The following is a 21079-nucleotide window of genomic DNA, read 5'->3' on the forward strand; positions in this document are numbered from 1 at the left end:
TCGGAATTATTTGCAACCATCGTGTTGATTGGTTACTGAAAAATGAAAGACGCACTAGCATTGGAAGTACGTTTTGTAAACAGAGTAGTTTGCAAAAAGGTATATGTGGTATCCAACTCATGCCGATACTTGACCCGATCCAAGATATCAAGGTATCAAGGTTTTGTGAGAGATCAGTGGAAAGGTCGTAGACTACACGGAATGTATGGAAGCAAGAGAAAAATGACTCTTGTAGACAAAGTCAAGAACTATTTCAAGAAAGAGAAGCCGATTAAGACTAGAAAAGGAGTTATTATTCCGCCACCAAACACTCCTGCATCATTTATGATGTTTGACAGAGGATACCATGCTTGCATATGGTTGGAAAATTGGGTGGAATACACTAAAGATGACGGAATTTTAGCATTCCCCTTAGAAGGTACCTTTAATGGTAGGATTTGAGGACTCGAATGAATGATTTACATCCCAGACCCAGACTAACGCAATATGAGGCTTTAGAAGAATGGGAAAGAGAAGATTTTGAGAGAGGCAGACCCAGAATGGACAAAGGGTTAGCAAAATTTTATCCGAAAGTGCAGAGAGAGACCTGTGAAAAGAGATTAAAAGAATGGAGACAGAAGATGATGGTAGAAGGACTGTACCCGGTACTAACCGTAGATGAGCCTACGGGAGGTAAAAGGACTGAGAAAACCAGACATTTAATGACTACCGGTGATTCTGAGGAGGAATACCTGGAGGATTTGTTTATGAAAAATCCACCACCTTATAATGAGGAACCTAGATCCCTAAGTACGAGAAACCCATTCCTGAAACCAAATTATGGTGAGGGATCGAGTATGACAAATCCAAGTGCACCAAGTTTTAATACTCCTTTAATTCTGCAGATAGTACATGAGACTACCATGGAAAAGGTACTACAGGAGAGAGAGAGCGAGAGGCTCTAGTCAAACAAAGAACTGAATGAATCCAAAAGATATCCCAGTTAAATACTAGTCCTGAGGCTTTGACAATTCCAGTAACTATTGGTCCAGTTGTTCCTTTATACGGGGATAACCAAAGCAGTCCGAAAACTCCAATGATAACCCCATCGGTAGTTCAGCCAAGAAGACAGCCCTTGATAGTAGATGACCAGGCAAGTGAATGCGAGTCTGTCATTTCTCCTATGGATCTACCCATAAGGGAACCAGAGGGCAGGTCACAGAAAAAGAACACTCCTTTTAATGTTCAAGAAGTCCAGATAGAGTCATCTTCGGGTACAAGAAGTGCCACGGTAGTGACTCCAGAAGAAATAGACAGATGGACCCGAGAATTAGAAAAACCAAATCCTCAGCCAAAACCATTAGATATTTACAAGCTAAGAGTAGAATTGGAAGAACTAATGGATGGGAATGTGGGATTGGACAGACTAAACACTCTTAGTGAAGAGGAATTGTTATTCATTTGTAAAAGCCTTAACCGAAACACTAGGGTGTACCATGATAAATTAATGGACACCGCAGCTAGTATGAGAATAGACATTAGCAGATCTAAAGTATTGCAAAAACCCTATAGAGCAGAGTTCTCTGACAAAGATTTGGAAAATATGAATGTGTCAGGGAAAAAGGTGCAGATAAGAGAATTGCTAAACCTGTTACAGAAATGGGGAGACTTAGAAAAATGGAAAGCCAGGTGGGCAAAGAAAAAAAGAGGATAGTAGGTCCAAACAAATGACTTCTGAATACGTCTTAAAAGAAGCTGACAAGGCAGAAAAATTATATCCTATGAGAGAAGTGCCAGGTGGACAATATGTACATGTTCCATGGTCCAGACAAGATATTGTGTCATTTACAAATTATTTCCCAAAATTACGAGAGAAACCTGTAGAATGGTACAGACAGGTCGAGAGATTTGTGAAAGTCTTGAAATGTCTCCTGAAAGATTTAGATGGGTTCTTTGACATAGTGGTTCCTGTGGACCTGTGGACAGAATGTAAAATTGCTGTTGATTGGCCATATGAGGAATACCCTAGAGACCCGAAGACAGGTGCTCCTTCCGAAGACGTTATGAGGAAGTACAATCAGGTGATGTTGTACCTGAAAGGAAAGGTGCCTGCAAAAGAGACAGACTGGACTCGCATAGATAGAACAACTCAGAATCGCGATGAAACTGTGCATTCATACTATGAACGAATGTTACAGGTGTTCAAGACAGACAGTGGGCTAGATAAAATTGAAATGAAGGACATGACCCATTTCATTTATCGATTTGTGTTAGGATTAAGGCCTGAAATTTCACAGTGGATTAAAGACAATAAAATCTGTTGGCAAGGTAAACCAATTGATGAGGTCCTTAAATACGCCAAGTACTGTGAAGACGAGCAAGAAAATAAGAAAAAGGAATTGAAAGAAAAAGTCATGTGGGCACAGATAAAATTAGCAGAGCACCAAGAGCAGCAGTTAAGTAAAATGACAAACACTCAGAACCAGAGCCCTGGGGGTGGAGGAAAACCAAGAATAAAAATGAGTCGCGAAGAGGCCAGGAAGAAATTCCCCTGCCACAGGTGCGGAAAGTTGGGGCACTGGAGGGATGAGTGTAAGGCTGTGCTGAACGATAATGTGCAAAATAATGATTTAAATCCGCAGGCGCAGAATGAGGGACCCCGGAAGACACAGCAACAGGTAAAACAGAATCAGTTGTCTCGTGCACCTAGGCCAAACTATAGGAGCCAAGCACAACAGGGTGAGGAAGCAGAGGTTGGGGAAGGAAGGGAGGATAGAAATGCAGCAACTTCGCAATTTCTGTTGAATGATACATTCCTCTGTGACGAGCCTTTCTGACGGTGTCGGAGGAGGGAGGACGAGGAGTGCGTGCTTGGCGCCTCCTTGCCGGTAGACCAGTCAGGGCCATACATTGAAGGGAAGGTTGAAGGAAATGATGTCCCCTTTCTGTTGGACACTGGGGCTACCCGTTCTACTGTGAGAACAGCAGACGTTCCAAACCTACCCCTCTCGGGAGAAGCGATCCAAGTAGTGGGTGTTTCTAATAAATTAATTAGTACCCCAGTTACAGAACCCAAGGAGATTAAAATAGGGAATTTCAAAGAAATGCATAGATTTGTAGTCTGTGACTCAAGTCCTGTGAACTTATTAGGACGAGATTTGCTGTGCAAAATGAACTGTACCATCTTTTGCACACCAAATGGCGTCGAAATTCAGACCCCAGATGAAGACGGAATTTACAAATTAATGTTAATAAGACCTGACTCGGAGATTAAAAGACTGACAATACAAGACTTACATGAAGAGCTCCAACAGACAGTGAAACCAGAGGTATGGGATTTTACCGGAAAAGATGTAGGATTAATGGCAAATGTTGACCCAATTAAAATTTCAATAAAAGAAGATGCAGTTTACCCAAATACTAAACATTATAAAATTAGTGCAGAAGTGAAAGCAGGGGTTGCTATTGAAATAAAAAGGTTGTTGGAAGCAAATATCATACAAGAAGTGATGAGCAGTCCTTGCCCATAATTGGAATCAAGAAACCAAGTGGTAAGTACAGGGTAGTACAGGACCTGCGCAAGGTTAACAAAATTGTTGTTCCTTGTTGTCCTATTGTACCGAACCCTGCAGTGATTTTGTACCAAATTCCATGGAATGCTGGATGGTTTACCGTCATTGACCTATGTCATGCATTCTTTTCAATTCCATTACATCCAGACAGCAAATTTCTTTTCTCATTTGAATTCGACAGTTATGTTTACGTCTGGAATCGTGTCCCTCAGGGGTACACAGAGAGTCCTTCAATTTTCAATCAGATTCTGAAAAAGTGACTTGAATCCTTGGTATTGCCCAGAGAATCAGTTCTGATGCAATACATAGACGACCTCTTGGTGGCGTCTAAAAGTCGGAAAGACTGTGTTGTTGACACCTTTGCCTTACTGAGCCATTTAGGTGAAGGAGGACATAAAGTATCACCAGACAAACTACAGTTATGTACCTCTTCAGTGAAATATCTGGGGCACCAGATAGAGACAGGTATCAGGAAGGTTACCACAGAAAGAATTAGGATAATTCGAAACATGCATTTGCCCAATACCCAGAAACAAATCAGAATGTTTCTTGGAGTTGTAGGATTCTGTAGGCAGTGGATTGTGGGATTTGCAGTCCTAGCAAGACCATTGATAAAAATGACAAAGAAAGGAGCAAAAGACCCCGTGGAGTGGGATGATGAAAGCATGACAGCTTTTACAAAGTTACGAGAATGCTTGTGTACAGCTCCCGCATTGGGAATGCCTGATTACTCAAAGGAGTTTGCACTGTTTTGTGACACACGAGACAATTGTGCACTTTGAGTCCTGACCCAAGATAATGGTTTAACCGGATGTCCTGTAGCATATTTTTCCTCTACTTTGGATCCAGTGGCTGCTGGATTACCTGGATGTCTGAAAGCAGTAGCTGCAACTTGCAAGAGTCTTGAGCAAAGTGAGTCTATTGTTATGGGACATCCTGTAACTGTGTATGTTCCACATGCAGTTGCAATTTTGTTGTTAACTAGAACCAAAACTCAGTACCTCATACCTAGTCGGCTGACTAAGTAGGAGAGAATTCTTGTAGGTGCAGGAATAGTAACTATTTTCCGATGTAACATCTTGAACCCAGCCAATCTCCTACCAAACTCACTCACAGCAGGAGTGAAGGGAGAAGTTGAGCATGACTGCATATATATTGATCGGACTGAATTTAGTACAAAACCACGCCCAGACATAAAGGAAGTACCCCTGACTGTTGAAGATTACGAGCTGTTTGTAGATGGCTCATGCCTGAGACATGAGGACGGAGGCCTAAGCGCTGCCTATGCAGTGTGTACATTAGGAGGTCCAGTAGAAGCATCCTATCTCTATGGAATTAAGTCTGCACAAGTAGCCGAATTGGTTGCATTGGCAAAAGCCTGTAAATTTGGGAAAAACATGAAAATAACCATATACACTGATAGCCAGTATGGTTATGGGGTTGTGCATGACTTTGGCCAATTGTGGCTGCAAATAGAGTTTCTGACTTCTTCAGGCACTCCTATTCGCCGCTTTTGCAAAACTGTTTGTCCTGCACTTATCCTAATGCTCTAGTTATTATGAAGTAAGGGGTGTAGTATAGCCTATATATGGTATACAGTGTATTCATTTGTTCTGTATTTCTAAATTGTTTTCGCTTGCTTTTCATGTATCGTATTCTTTTGGGCCTGGGAGGCGCTTGCTACTCCATCTGAAGAGCCCATATGGTACCAGTCACGTAATGGGGGAAAAGAAAGCCATGCAACAGTGGAACCCAGCCAGCTGGCTGGCAGCCACAGCCAAGATGCTCCTGGGAACCGACCTGCAACCTAGTCGAAAAAGCTGAACTGTACTAGGATTTGTTACATTTGTAATCACTGCTGTATACCCTATTGTTCACTGTAAAACCTATGTCATGGGAAGTTAGGATTTAAGGGGTGGGTACGAAAACTGAATATTAAGCCTGAGAAAGTCTAAAATCTAGGTGGTGTGATGACTTAACCTCCTCCTTTGTCCAATCAAATTTGGGGATCGTTACATTTGCAACATTGGGGGGTGGTACACTGACCCGAAAAACAGTATAACTAGCGTAGGTCTAGCTGGAGAAATTGTCAGACGTGCTCGATTGGCTGACCTGTCATTTCCTTTGAACCGTTAGTGAATTTCGAAAGTCTACTTTGATTTAGCATGTTCGCTTTCTTTACCCGCCTTTAGTGAAGTTGTGAAAGTCTGTTGATGTAAAATAGCATGTTCCTTATTTTTCCTTCCCTTTATTTTCTGATTTCTAAATGATTGGTATTCTCTGCCCTATTCATAGCGATACACTATTTCTAATTCTTGTGGTAGATAGTTTGATCTGTGTTAATCTTTTGCTCATGACATATGATGATGATAATGATTAGATAAAGGTTTTCAAAACTTCCTGAGTCTGTGGTTATTATAAAGAGTGAAAACATTTATTAAAAGTTATATGGTATTTGTGATGACTACTTATTTTCACAGCTAGCTCCTTGATCCATTGTGATCTTAGGTACCTGTGACGAGGATTGGTAAGTCAGGTACATTAGAGATAAACAGAAAGAAAATTAATTGCTGGTAGTAGAGTGTAGGTTATCCGGGTGAAAAGGTATAAATAATTGAATTTTATGGGCCCGAGTGTGCTTATGATAAAAATTGTTAGTCGGGTGACCTGCGCGCTCTATCAGTGGCACCGGCCAGGCGCAGACGGGCTTGCTTTTGGCGCTCCGCCGGCGCGCACGTGCGTTAGGCTCTTTTTTTAGTGCCCAGCTTGGGTAGGGACCGGATAAACCAGACTGTCCCTTTCCCAAGATGGCGAAAGCGTGTAGCCCATACCAGAAATGATTCGCTGTTGGATTACCCTGAGACAGCCCTCCACTCAAACAGCCAGCTAATGACTGTGGTGGACCGGGCGGGTCTCAAGTTGGGAAGCGCTATTACACAGTGAGCAGAAATTCCTAATACAATGTGCAAAGTGCGATGTATACAAAGCCAAGAATAAAATGCCCCAAATTAAAAAGAAATGGCAGTTAAAAATTCAGCCCCCAAAGCGAAAAATTCTGATTTCCTTCGTAATTCTTTCAATGAAAAAAGCAGCAGTAAAGTGTTCTCTTAGGCTAAAACTGTTCTGTTGTATGATTGCAACTTCATTAAAGTGCTGGTCACTAATTGCGTGGTTATTTTTAAGCATTTGGTTCAGAGATGTCTGCAGATTGGGGACCTCAGCTTGCACTAAAAAGAAATCCAAGACCATTTTAAGTCGGTTTTTAAAATGCGTAAAATATATACCTGCTCTTTGCAAACGTATGGAGAAGCTCAACCATGTGCTTTCAAATGTGTTATTCCATTTCCTCGTGTTGCAAGCAGAAACAAATCCACTGTACTACTCACAATGCATGCAGCAAACTGATGCAACTAACTGTAATTGATCCAGGCAAAAGAAACAGCTCCAGAATTAGGAAAAAAAGACGTCTGTGGCTGCAAGAACAAGAGAGTGAAGGTACTTAAAAGGGTCAGGTGTGGTTTAGTGAGTTCCATTATAGTGAAGTCTTTTTTCCATGGTCAGTGCTGGGACCTGCTAGCTACAAAGTCTGTTATGACTGAACATGTATGGCTTAACAGGATCTGTATGACAGGAGCTTCTGATTGTAAATTCTATTTTGTGGATAAACAAGCAGCATTCTAACATTGATTCAGGGGCGGAGGACCTTTTGATCTGTTTGTAGGACCTGCTGGTTTCCAGTTGCTTCCTCTGCTCTATTATGCATTTGCTCAGAACGTATCAAGTAAAATGATCCAGGGGACAAATATAGCTGGTTCTTCATATAGGGGAGTCATCATCTAGGGCAGTGGGAGTGATTGAGCAGTATATCATACTCTGAGAATAATAATCGCTATTCAGTTCTCAGCGAACCAGAACTGTCACATCATTGGGCATATCACCAGCATAGTTCTAGGGTGGCGACGGGAGCGAAGAACCTCCAGCAAATTGTTAGAACTCCAGTTCAGCGCATCTGGAGACCATAAGGCTCTTTGAAGAAATAAAAACACTATGTGGGAATCTGAGGCAGATTGCAAGCTTTTTGAGCTTTCTCCCAGATTTTTGTTTATAGCTGATCGGATAACCGGAGATTGAGGTGATCTAACCATGTTCTGATAGGTTTGTAGCAAATCTTCCGCTTGGAGTAATCTTTGCCTAGATTGTTCTTGATGCATTTATAAATCACTGAAACTTTTAGTTGACAGTCTACTGGTGATTGCTTGGTCCAAATAAAGTATTAAATACATTTAGCAAAAATGCTTCTGTAGCTGCAGCTTTATAGATAATGGCAAGGAATTGTTGGTATCTTGTGTGAAGGTAGGTTAGAGGTTCAGGGCTAATGTCCGAGTTCCTGATGATATTTTTCAGCTATATTTATTTAAGAGTTTGCATATCTCTCTGTCTTCAGAGTTTACCCACAGGCAACCGTTTACATTTTTTTCTATGTTCTTTATTGCTAGTTATGTTTATGGATAATTCTCCTAGTTGATGCTAGTACAAAGGGGCTGAGAAATGTTTGTAAAGGTGAAAACAATGGTTGATAGTGGGAAATAGTGCAGTTAAAGAAACTTCCCGCCTCATCCATGGAACCTCAGAGTTTGTTGGTTCACTTAGCCAATAGAAGGCTTGCACATTTTCATATGGCATCTTGACCTAGAAAGCGTGGTTTTTTTTAGTGTTTGCAGTAGAAGCTTTGGGTGTTTATCATGTTATAGAAATTTGGTGAATATCTTATTGTGTTCTTTAAAGAACGTTGGTGGTAGGGAAAATATAGGGGTGGGATATCGGGTGCATCTGTATCAATATGGAGCTTAAAAACCACTTTCTTGAGGTGCCCAAACACATTTTTCAAATTGTAACTTGAATGTCAGCAACTAGTGTGTGTTTTACACTTACATGCAGATATAGTGTTTAATTTGTGCCGTGGTTGTAGTAGTTGGACACTGGCACTTGTTATTTTGGCCAAGGATTTTTTTCTTAATCTACAGATTTTGACCAAGACCGAGAATGGTAGAAAAGGGAGTAAGAAGGAGAAAGGACAAGAGAGGAAAACATTGATAAAGCGAGAACGTCGGGTTCACTAAGAACTTGCAAACAGTGAGATAAAAAGACAAGAAGTGTTTGGGTGGTGGAAAATGGGATGTCTGTTCAAGACATGGCAGCCTTAGTATTCAGCATTTTGAAACAGTTTGAGAACGCAGGCTTATACTACATGTGTTTTTATTTAGTTTTTTGAAATTGGGCAGTGCCAGCAGAACAAAGGACAAGAGCCAGTTTCAGCCCATTAATAATATGAAGCAGGTGTATTAAAAGCAGCTCAGAAATGGTGACACTTATCTAAGGCACAGGTGAAGATTACAATACCCTACCTTACTTAGAAAAATAAATAGTCACATTAGCGGAAGAGATGCTTCTTAAAAGTTTACAGTAAAGATTTATTTATAATTTTTTCATACAAGATCCACAAAAGTCCCCTTTCATTTTACCTGAAGACAACAAAATCCTAAATATCATTCAGGTTTTCAGAATTATAAAAAAAAATTAAAAAAAATTTGGGGGCCACCTATTTTCCCCCCGCCATATTACAATGGCGGGGGGGACCGTGGTGGACGGGAAGACCGTCTGACGCTTTTCTGCCGTGACCGCGGCGGAAAAGGTCTAATATGGTGGCGGTGTCTATCAGACACCGCCAGCCATATTAGGATGGGCTGAGGGGGAATGCCTTTCCGTGGCAGCAATGCCGCCACGAAAAGGCATACGGTCCTTGCTGTGGGGGCCCGTTGCGGGCTCCCAGGGTGAAGGGGAGTGGGGGGTGCACATGGGGGGTACCTATGGTACCCCCCTGAGTTTCAAAATAGAACATGGCAGGCACAGCGAGGTGCCTGTCATGTTGTGCTTTGAAACGCACAACATGCATTTTTTGCATTGCACCGGGCGGTGCTTTCAGCACCGCCCGCCGCAATGTAAAAAATGCGGGATGCACCCGCCACTGTGGCGGGTGCATCCTAATTCGAGGCACAGGACATCCGCCCCTGTGGCGGACGGTCCCGACCTCCGACAAAATGGCGGACGGACTTTGTCCATCCGCCATCCTGATTGACCCCTTGGTTTGTGAATTAGGTATTGTTTGCAACTTTTGGTTTACTTGAGAATACACACATCCTTCTCCAGTTTATTGTCAATAACACAATGTCATTGAGCTCCACAATGAAAACATGCGTTTGTGCAACATCTTATAGCTTACCTGTAGAAGGTCATCATGCATCCTGTGATCGTCATGTTCATAGGTACTTGAGCAGACATTCGGCCAATGAGGATCATCTTCTCACCAGTGTCCGGATGAAATGCGGAGTCGTAGACGTATTTGGCTCGCCATAGTTCATCTTCTGTCAGTCCAGGAGTCACAATCCCTTGCCTTGAGTTAAAGACAAGAAGGCTCTTCAATTTGGTAAACAAAAATAAATAAGCGTATTTTTTCAATTAAAGTTTTTTTTATCAATAAGGCAATACACGTGAAAAGCAGATTTACTAAAACATTTATTACATTTCTAAAACTTGAGTCTTACAAGTTTAGAAAGTGGAGCCCATTGGTCAATACACGTGCAGTGTAAGCCTGGCTCAAAGACCATATAACAATAATGAGCATGGCATTGCTACAGCAAATATGATCTGATATTAAACACATTTATAAGCAACATGTATAGGTTTACGTTTAAAATAGTACATACTAAAATGAAAAATTTGAAGAAGGTAACCATACTTAGGAATTAACATGTACATAACGAGCTGAATTAGGTTACCCTAACTGTCGATACCATGTTAACTGGCAAATAATGCATTAACACAGAAGGACTTGTTTTTCACGTTGAATAGTTGTTTGTGCAATATGTTTTTCTTCTCTTTGCTGCAGAGGTTACAACTTCAGAAGCCTACTGTTAGCTGGTGAATAGAACTTGTGTTTTATTAGACATCTAATAGTGAGGTTCTCACCAGGAAGAGACAGAAACAACATCAAAAATAATTCATGGGAAGAAGTATTTGGACCATAAAAAACAACATTGTAGTTTTCAAGGGTTAATGGAAACGTATGGTGGAGTACCCCGATCCCCCCGGGAAACCATTTTGGGCGGGAGGCGTGTCCCGGCTGGTAGGCCCGAAGCGGCGTAGCTGGGGCGCGCCTTTTCCCGCCCAAGAGAGGGTTGTCCTAGACACCGACACCGCCAGCCACGCCCGGGAGGCGGATTGGAGGAGGGTCTACGCCCGCCCGAAGAAGGATAAAAGGAGCGACAAGTCAAGGAAGCATCCTCTTGTTCCTGTGCTCTGAAGCTGCACCTCCTCGTTGCACGTGAGCTCGAGACGGAACGAAGAGCCAATTTTGAAATTTGTAATTTCTCTTTTTTTTCTCTTTTAGCGTTAGAAGCCTTGTCCAGGACCTTTCATCTATCGCAAGGAAAATGCCGGGCAAAAGGGTCGGAAAGAAGGTTAGCACCGAGCAAATGCTCCGTATGCTGGTGAAAGACATGGCGGAGATGAAGAGGAAAATGGCGGCCAGGGACGGTACGGGACGGCCTAAAAGAATCATCGGGCCAGCATTGCCAGGGGTGGTCCCTGCCGGGAGAGGAAAGAGGGCCAGGAACAGGGCAAATGGAGACGAGGTTCCAGTTCCGGAGGCTCCCCCGGCGAGCCCTCCCAGACCGGTGGAAGCTCCCGTGCCGATTCCCGACGCAGGGCAGCCGATCCCTGTCGTAGTTACCCCTGTGAACGAAGGGGATATGCCACCGGAGTTGGCCGCCCAGCTGGCGGCATGGTTGGGCAGAAACAACGAGGGTTCTGTTGCTCCGAGGGACACGGCCGAGGAGGCCAAACTAATAATGAGGCAGTTGCGGCAATCTCGAGATGCCGCAAAAGCACCTTGTCCTTTTGTTTCCCCGCAGGCTCCCGTGGGTCAGCCAGGATCGGGCGTTGGTACGGCGGGGTCTACAGTTACGACGGCAGGTTCAGGTAAGCAGCCATTGCCGATGGTGGGGGAAGGATCGATACCTTCAAGGAGGGAAAAAATTGTTCAGCATATCCCGATCGAGGTAAAACAGAGGATATGGGCAGACAAATATGTGAACATGTTTTCCTTGTTGACCGATCACTACGAGATCGAGCATGTAAAACATCAGAAAGAGTATCTACATCCTAGTGTATGGCGAGCCAGGATGGCCGGTTTCAGAGTCGAAGAATCGATAGGCAATTGGGGCAGAGCGTTCGGAATGTTCATTGCAATTATGGGGGAACGTAGGCCCAAATTGTTGGGGGAATTGGCCGTGTACCAGACACGTATCATGGAATTTTATGAAACTTATGGAGGGAATCAATGGTTTTCTTATGATAATATATTTCGTAAATCCAAGGAGCACGATTCATCCCTGACGTGGGATTGTTTTGACTCCATTTCATGGCAAAAAATGGAAAAACCAGGCGTGGGGAAGTCACCATCGTTGGGGGGTGATGGGGTTGAGTATTCCCGCCATTCGTCAGGGGCGCCCTTTCGGGCAGGTTCAAGTAATGACCGGAACTCAAGGAATAGTGGCAGCTCAGGAAACAAGCATTTACAATGCAATGGTTTTGCCTTTGTTAAAGTTAGAGCTATTGGCATTGCTCTTGACATTATTTTTATTTATGTTTTTTTAACATAAATAAATGGCATTGTCATTTACAATGCCACTAGCTTTATCTATCGCAAATGACACAGAAACACACACAGAGCCCCCCCCCACACACCCCCACACAGAGCCCCCCAAACAAATTCCCATGGAAATGCTGACCTAGCTATAACTGTTACTAGGTAATGTATATACGGATTTTGGCATTCTTTGATTCCACATAGAGTGTTCTCTTGTCTGTGATAAGAATGTGGATTGTGTCGTTAGTCTTTTATAATCGTATTGCAATTAGTAAAATGCATGCAATATATTTGATGTTAATATGACATTTTCAACATATTTAGTATATATGAGAAATGTTGTACTATAAATGTGATTAGCATTAACATCATAAATAAAAAACAAGAACATATTTGTGATCAGATATTTAAACCTTAAAGTAGCTTACCAACTGCATTCCACTACAGTTGGAGGGGATCATATCTTTGATGGGCTTGTATGGAGGAGATCCGAGAGCCCGAGATACCCCATCCTAAACACTCCCTCTTGCACGGTGAAGGAAGGCATTTATATCTTTTTTTCCCCTTTCTTTGAGGACGGCAGTTGAGATATGAACTGCCGAAGTGACGTAGTCTGGATGCCGAGTTGGCATCAGACCTTGTTCTATCCCACAACAGATCCTTCAAGTTCACAAAGTATGGGGGAGATTGGTTTCATGGTTTTCAGGCTCCTCATCCTACTCGGTTACTCCAAAGGCTTGATCTTTTTGCTGTACCCATGGTTACTCGAAATCTCATTGCATTTGCCCCAGGCTCCAATGGCTAGTAACTCACAGGTAATAAAGAGGGACCAGTTACAACTCTTTAAGTGGAATGTAAACAGCCTTTTAGATAAAGTAGAGAGTAGGGCGGTGCTGAAATCAGCAATGAGGCTTCAAGGTGATGTACTGTTCGTACAAGAGACCTACCTCGCTGGATATAAGGACCATTTCCAGGCTAGAATGGGCTTTACTCAGGTTTACCATTCCAGCTTGTTGTAGGGCACCAGAGCTATGGCAATGCTTATTATGCATCATGTGTCCTCTAAAGTCGGACAAGAATGGGTAGACAAATATTGGAGATGTGTGCCTGTTACAGGCCTTCTGGGCGATAACTCTGTGACGTTAGTCAATGTCTATGCCCGCCAGCTCTGATAAGCGCCTTTCTGGAGACCCTTACGCAGCTATTAAGAACACTTCTGGTGGGACCATTGGTTTTTGGGAGGCTTTGGGCCTGTCAGATATTCGTGAGAGCGGGGATTTACTTTTTACTCAGGTGCTCACAGATCGTTTTTGCGCCTGGACTACTTCCTGATACCTAAAACAGAGACACAGAGGTAATCGGAGTGCGAAATTTGGACTGGGGCCTCTCAGACCATTCCCTAGTAGAACTGTGCCTTACGTGGGACGTGGCCACCCTGAGCTGAGAAGGAGATAAGCACCTGGTCGCCTAGGGAGAAAGGCTGAAAGCCCCACATAGGAAAGGCTACATATACTTTAACTGCAAACAGTCCCCGGGGATACCATGGGAACCCATAAAGGACACCATATGGGGAGATATCATTAGATATCAATCAGCTCACAAGTGTAAACAGCACCAAGAAGAAACGGAGCTGTAATCGAGGATCCGGGTATTAGAGGCGCAATACATTGAGACCTGTACACAGGACATACTGAGAGATATAACATACTCTCAAAAATTGCTCAGCCAAATCGTGAATGAGGAGGTGAGAAAGACGTGGATGACATCACAAAACTGCATTTAACAATGGGGAGACAAGGGGAGTGCAACGCTGCTCTGACTGTGACAATCCATTACGTTACACACCCTCACTACATACATCACTGGCTCAGATGGCACAACCATCACAGGCGTATTATGTATGTATTTATAATTAACATAGATTGGAATTTCAGGGATTGGCTTTTGACAATGGTAGTAGGGAGCAGGATAATGGCCTAGGTTTTTCAAACAATTCTTGCACGAGGGACTTCACTGTCCATACACATCCACAGATGGTCTGACTTACTTGTTTATTATAGCATCGGGGTGGCATTTCAAAGCATCCAGTGGTGCGCCTCCTATTCACCCTCCTCTCCGCCTGCAGCACACAGCCTATTACTCCCGGCTCGCAGCAATTCTCTTGCCCATCCCTGAATTACCATAATCCTTCACCCTATACATTTTCCCAAATCCCCACTTTAGCCACTTAACTTGGACATTCACTCCCTGCCTGCTCTTCAGCACACTCACTCACCCCTGTACCGTTCAGCACTCAACCCCTTTCCGCTGCCCCCATCCTTTCAAACTTTCCCCTCCCAGCCCCCAAACGCGGCCTCTCATCACCTCCACAGATGCCATCCCATACACTCACTCCGTGCTTGGCCTCCTCCTCCGCCTTCTTCCTCTGCAGGCCCCGGTCCGCCAGGGTCATCAGGTAGGCCCACACCTCGCTCCTCGGCCGGGGGGCACGAGCGGGCCCTGAGGGGCCTGGAGCGGCCCGGGAGAGGTCCAGGCGGAGCCGCTGTGTCCCGGCCGCCTCCATGGAGCTGTGTCCAGGCTCAGCCTGCAGGAAAGAAGCGGGAGGGGGCGGGAAAGGGGGAGGAGAGAGCTGACGACGGCCGGCCGGAGCAGAAGGCGGGCACCAGGAAACAAGCGGGAGGGGGCGGGAAAGGAGAGGCCGGAGCAGGAAGGCGGGCATCAGGAAAGAAGCGGGAGGGGGCGGGAAAGGGGGAGGAGAGAGCTGACGACGGCCGGCCGGAGCAGAAGGCGGGCACCAGGAAACAAGCGGGAGGGGGCGGGAAAGGAGAGGCCGGAGCAGGAAGGCGGGCATCAGAGAGAAGCGGGAGGGGGCGGGAAAAGGGGAGGAGAGAGCTGACGACGGCCGGCCGGAGCAGAAGGCGGGCACCAGGAAACAAGCGGGAGGGGGCGGGAAAGGAGAGGCCGGAGCAGGAAGGCGGGCATTAGAGAGAAGCGGGAGGGGGCGGGAAAAGGGGAGGAGAGAGCTGACGACGGCCGGCCGGAGCAGAAGACGGGCACCAGGAAACGAGGGGGCGGGAAAGGGGGAGGAGAGACGCTGACGACGGCCGGCCGGAGCACGAAGGCGGGCACCAGGAAACAAGCGGGAGGGGGCGGGAAAGGGGGAGGAGAGGCCGGAGCAAGAAGGCAGGCATCAGGAAACAAGCGGGAGGGGGCGGGAAACGGGGGAGGAGAGACGCAGAAGTGCCGGCAATGCCGGAACAGATTCGGGGGCGTTCCCGGCTTTCGGCTGACGTCGCGTGACGTCGGCAAAAGCCAAAGAATCTCGGGAACGCCCCCGTGTCTGGTCCGGCATTGACGGACAGGCCCCTCGTCCAATGGCTAGGCTCCATTTATGGAGCCAGCCAATGAATGACGAGGGCCGACCCAAACCCACACTACAGTTCTCATTAGGTTTTCGCCTGCGCGAAAAAGCTGCGCAGAGCGCAGCTTTCGCTAGGCAAAACCTAAAAAAGGGGTCTGCTGGGGCTTTAACAGAGGAAAATGTACTAGGCCACAGGGTTCTTGTAAGTTCAGGCACGAATGTTCGGGGTGTGGGCAGTCCTCCCACCCTGAGAATATGTGCAGAGCCAAGGCTAGTGATACGGGGAGTAGAGGAAGCACCAAACAGGTCTGAAATAGCCCAAGGGGCGCCTCTACCTACCCCGGTTGATATCATGGCAATGATCCCTTGGCTAAACGAATACCCAGATCATATCTCCGCTGGGGTGTTGCGAGATGGTTTCTCATATGGTTTCCGCATCCCGGCGGGGGATTTTCAGGGTGAGGCACAATGTAAGAATCAACTATCGGTGCAGCAGAATGCGCCGGTGGTACAAGCAAAGATTGGTAAGGAGGTGGCCCGAGGTCGGGTTGCTGGACCATATGACTACCCGCCAAGTGCTAATTTTGTTTGTTCACCCCTGGGGGTAGTCCCCAAAAAAGATCCGGGGGAATTCAGGTTGATACATAATTTGTCAGCTCCAAGGGGTCTTTCGGTGAACGATGCGATTGACCCGGGAGTTTGTTCGGTGCGGTACGCATCTTTCGATGAGGCCGTCGCCATTTTGAATCGCCTAGGGCCCGGAGCGCTGATGGCTAAATCAGAAATCGAGTCAGCGTTCCGGTTGCTCCCGGTACACCCAGATGATCAGCGTCTCCTTGGTTTCATGTTTCAGGGTCGCTATTACATGGATAAATGTATGCCAATGGGTTGCTCCATCTCTTGTGCGTATTTTGAGAGATTCAGTTGTTTTTTGCAATGGGCTTTCACAAGAACAACAGGGTTTACACATGTGATGCATTATCTTGATGATTTTCTATTCCTGGGGGCAGCCGGGGACATAGAGTGTGCACAAGCCTTGAATGAATTTTGTGAACTCATGAGACGCTTTGGCGTGCCATTGGCGCCCGGTAAGACAGTGGGGCCGTCTACTTCGCTCGAGTTTCTTGGAATAGAGCTCGATTCCGAAGAGGGGTGCTTCCGCTTGCCTAAGGAAAAGGTGACGAAATTTAAGGCATCGCTTGAAACATGTATTAGCGAGACGAAAGTAGGATTGCATCAGTTGCAGCAGGTTGTGGGTCAACTAAATTTTGCCCTGAGAGTAATACCAATGGCGCGCCCATTTTCCCGCTCTATTGCTCAGGCCATGGTTGGCCTTAAGGAAGGCCACCACCGCACAAGGCTCTTGGCAGAGGTTCGCCAGGACATGCGCATATGGTTGGCATTCCTGGCGGATTTCAACGGTCGAGTTGTGTGGAGCAAACCCGCGGTTTCCTCTGAGGAGCTGGGGTTGTGGACGGACTCGGCAGGGAGTGTTGGATTTGGCGCAATTTTTGGTAATCATTGGTCAGCACAAACCTGGCCGGCATGGTGGCACGAGAATGGGCTCACAGGTAACATTGGGTTTCTCGAGCTGTTCCCTATTCTGGTGGCCCTGACAACATGGCCTGAAGGGTTTCGTGACCGCTCTGTGGTGTTCTGGTCGGATAATATGACCGTTGTTGAGTGTATGAATAGTCAGGCTGCCCGCTGCAGATGGATCTTGAGATTGCTGAAGGAAATTGTTCTGCTGTGTATGAGGCTAAACGTCCACTTTAGGGCAAAACATGTGCCAGGGGTGTTAAATCAGGCAGCTGACGCGCTTTCTCGTTCCCGTATGCAGGCCTTCTGGGGTTACCTACCCTCAGCGGACCCGGTGGCGGCACCGTTTCCCGAAGCTCTCTGGTCTCTCGGTGCCCCGGACTACAAGACCTCGTGGGAGAGAGTCTAGCGCCTAGGACAAGGAAGGCATACGAAGGGGCGTTCCGTTCCTATTGGTCCTTTTTGGGTTCTGCTGGGGGGGAGCTTTGGGGCCAAGAGGAGTATGTCCTGAAGTTTCTGTTATCCTTACATCAGGCAGGCAAATCAGTGGCCACGGCACAGAGGCACCGGGCCGCCATTTCTTTCATGGCACGGGCTCATGGTATCCAGGACCCCACAGCGTCTTTTGTGGTACAGAAGGCGCTGCGAGGATGGCAACGCCTTGAGGGTCGCAGAGTGGACGAAAGGCACCCGATAGGTCTGGAAAGGTTGGCCCTGTTAATGTCCGTACTCCCTGCAACATGTTCGTCTCAATCAGAGACAGTACTATTTCGAGCCGCTTTTTCATTAGCATTCCATGGGGCTATGCGGGTAAGCGAGCTGGTAGCGCGGAACAAGCAGGATACGGGGGGGGCTGTGCCGAGAGCACATCCAAATTAAGGGGGAAACAATGGTAGTCTCGTTTGCCAGGTCCAAGACCGATCAGGGAGGGATCGGGGACTGTGTAGTAGTCCAGCGGATTCCCGGATCTCCCGTGTGCCCGGTGGCATGCGTTGAGGAATATTTGGCGCAGAGGGCGGCAGCATGGGGGGGAAGCTTACTGAGGCACGCCGACGCCACCCCACTGACGAGGTTTCAGTTCCAACGGGTGCTTGCGATGGCAATTGCAGCCGCAGGCTTGAACCCGTGCGAGTTTGGGACCCATTCCTTCCGGATAGGGGCTGCTACTGAGGCCACAGCCAGGGGTCTGAGTGTCGAAAAAGTAAAACAGTTGGGGCGTTGGTCCTCGAATTGTTATAAACGGTACGTGCGGTTGCACATGTTGTGAAGCTAATGTCATGCACTCACGCTTCTTGTTTTTGTTTGGTTTACAGTTTCGCAAGCTTACGAGGCGGGGCAGACTGTGCAGTTGACCCGACACCTGGGGACCAGCGGTCAAAGAACACCGGATGAGGAAAGAGTGGTGTGGGTCGTGGGACACTCATACGTGAGGCGTGCCGCAGACGTATTCAAAGCAGGTGACATGATTCACATGGCTGGGGAATACGGGTACAGGGTGACCTTCTACGGAAGGGGCGGGCTCTGTATTGACCAGTTTCAGAATTTTATGGAGGGTTTGTTAGGGCGGACGAGGTCACCGCCATCTATAATCATAGTGCATCTTGGGGGCAATGATTTGGTGACCATTGGTCGACGAGTACTTCTCAAGGCGATACTATCCACTGTAAGTTGGTTGGCGAGAAGGGTCCCGGGGTGCACAATTGCATGGTCCCACATGATCCCACGGAAGGTGTGGCGGGGGGCTAATTCTGTGTCTGCTTTAAATCATTCTGTGAAGAAAGTGAATAACAAACTTGGTAGATTGTTTCGTACAAATACATTGCATTCTATTCCGCATGGATGTATCAGGGGGGGGAATCAGATCTATCTAGAGGACGGGGTTCATTTGTCCCGGGTGGGGAATTCTTTACTCATAGGAGACTTCATAGCTTGGTTGAGGAATTTGCAGCCATGACCTTTAAGTAGGAGTTTTGTGGGGGGTCCGGATAGCCGGTCAACTATCCGGGCCTGTGGCGGTAAGGTCATGATCGGTGAGCAGTAATTGGAAGATCCCTAGAGGTTTGGGCGTCACCCATTATGGATGGGAGCGCCCGGGGGGAGGCGGCCATTGGCCCCTCAAACGGGAGGCGGTCCCCTCTAAGGATGGGGACGCCGAAAGGGAAGGCGGCCATAGGCCCCTCCCTGGGGAGGAGGGGCTACGGACCCCTCCTCGGAATTTCCCGGGGCCCGGACATCTGCGACGGCAGATGTGGTAAGTTGTGTGGGGTGGGAGGGGGGTCTACGCTACCTTCTAGACACCTCACACGAGTCCTCGGACGACCACTAAGATGGCGTCGAGTTAACAGGGGGCCCCCGCTAAGACAAGGGAAATTGGAAGTAGGCACAGAGGTACAGTCCGCTGTGCGACCGCCCCTCACAAGTGAGGGGGGAATTGGTATTGGGGATCTGACACCGGTTACGACCTTGCCGTTGGCCCGTAACGTTAGGATGTACAATTTCAATGTTCAGAAATGCATTTGCAGGATGTTTAGTATCGGCTAGGAGAACCTTTGTATTAGAGATGTGTTAAGGTCAGCCAAGAACATCGTACTGTATAAATGAAATTGTACATGATATGAAACTGTTATTTTAATGTTTTAATTTTGTTTCATATTTTAATAAGTACGGCCGGGAGGGTAACTCCCTCCCGCCTTCCAAAAGTTCAGAACTGTTTCCGTCTTCCCATCCTTGGGGATTTGTGTTGAGAGGGGGTGGCGGGTATCTCAGCCATATGTCTGAAACTCTATTACGCCCTGGTGAGAGGTTGGGGAGTGAATCTGTTGTCAGTAGTCTGCTGATATTCTATTGGTAGATGAAGAAGACAAAAGAAAATAATGTTGCAACATAAGAATGTGTGTGTTTATATTAGTGCGTTTTCCTAGAGTAGGTCGGATTCCGTTCCCCGAGATTCTGCCTGTAGACATGTCTCTGATATTCTTGACTTCTCTACACATGAGGTTACGTAGACTAATTCCGGATGTCTGCTGGTTTACGACTGTGAATGAATTACAGTCTTATTTGCAAAATCTATATGCTTGCAATTTGATCAATCTCTCTTCAGAACTCTTTATTGGGTTTCTGAACCGACACCTTTTTCTCTCATTAAAAAGGTTATTTAGACTAGGAAGTTTCCTTTATGGATCACGCTTACTTTATTATTATTACTATATTGAATGAGATTCTAATAATTTGTTGAATTTTAAAATCAAATATTTATTATATTAACTTTTAATGCTGAATTCAAAAGATTAATGCCTAATGAACAAAATATGAAAGACTAAAAAGATTTGGGAAACGAAACCCCTTTAACTTAAAAAGTTGTCTTTGATTAAAACTAAAAGTCTTTTCATGATTTGTTGCTATGTAGATGTTTGCTCTTATTCTATTCTTTGAAACTTGTGGAGCATGTAGCTATCTGAAGGCCTCACGGCACTAAAACAGTAATTATAGCTGCCAGCTCACTAGCAGGGGTGAATTACTGTAAAACCAGGTATTTAAGGCCTTACAAAAAGAGAGATCATTAGGCAACTGTCGTAATTCAAGGGGAAGAGTGATCCAGAGTTTGGGGGCCTGATGGAAAAATGAGCGGCCGCCCCAACAAGATTTGCTGAACTTGGAGACCTGTAAAAGATGAGCAGATGATAATGTGAGTGACTTTCCAGGAATATAAAGAGTAGCTAGCAATCTTAGCAGAGCAGGACCTTTCTTATGAAGTGATCTATGCAGAATGCATAAGGCCTTAAATTTAACACGCTACTCCACTGGAAGCCAGTAAAGATTATTAAGAGCCTTTTTTGCAAAATGGTTCCTAGGGAGGTTCATAAGAAGCTGAGCAGCAGTGCTCTGTGTAGTTATAACCTTTTGGCCACTTACCAAGGTGCA

The 21079-nt window shown here is 46.1% G+C and overlaps 1 protein-coding gene across 1 annotated transcript in view; it reads right to left on the reverse strand.

Moving 5' to 3' along the window:
- Positions 1-21079, reverse strand: part of LOC147703010 (sideroflexin-1) — a 232257-nt gene that overhangs the window by 84974 nt on the left and 126204 nt on the right. The window contains exon 4 of the mRNA XM_086931570.1: positions 9832-10002. Coding sequence (XP_086787696.1) covers positions 9832-10002 — 171 coding nt within the window. The remainder of the gene's footprint in view (positions 1-9831; positions 10003-21079) is intronic.

Source organism: Lissotriton vulgaris, chromosome 7 (assembly GCF_964263255.1).
Source record: "Lissotriton vulgaris chromosome 7, aLisVul1.2, whole genome shotgun sequence".
Taxonomy (NCBI): Eukaryota; Metazoa; Chordata; class Amphibia; order Caudata; family Salamandridae; genus Lissotriton; species Lissotriton vulgaris.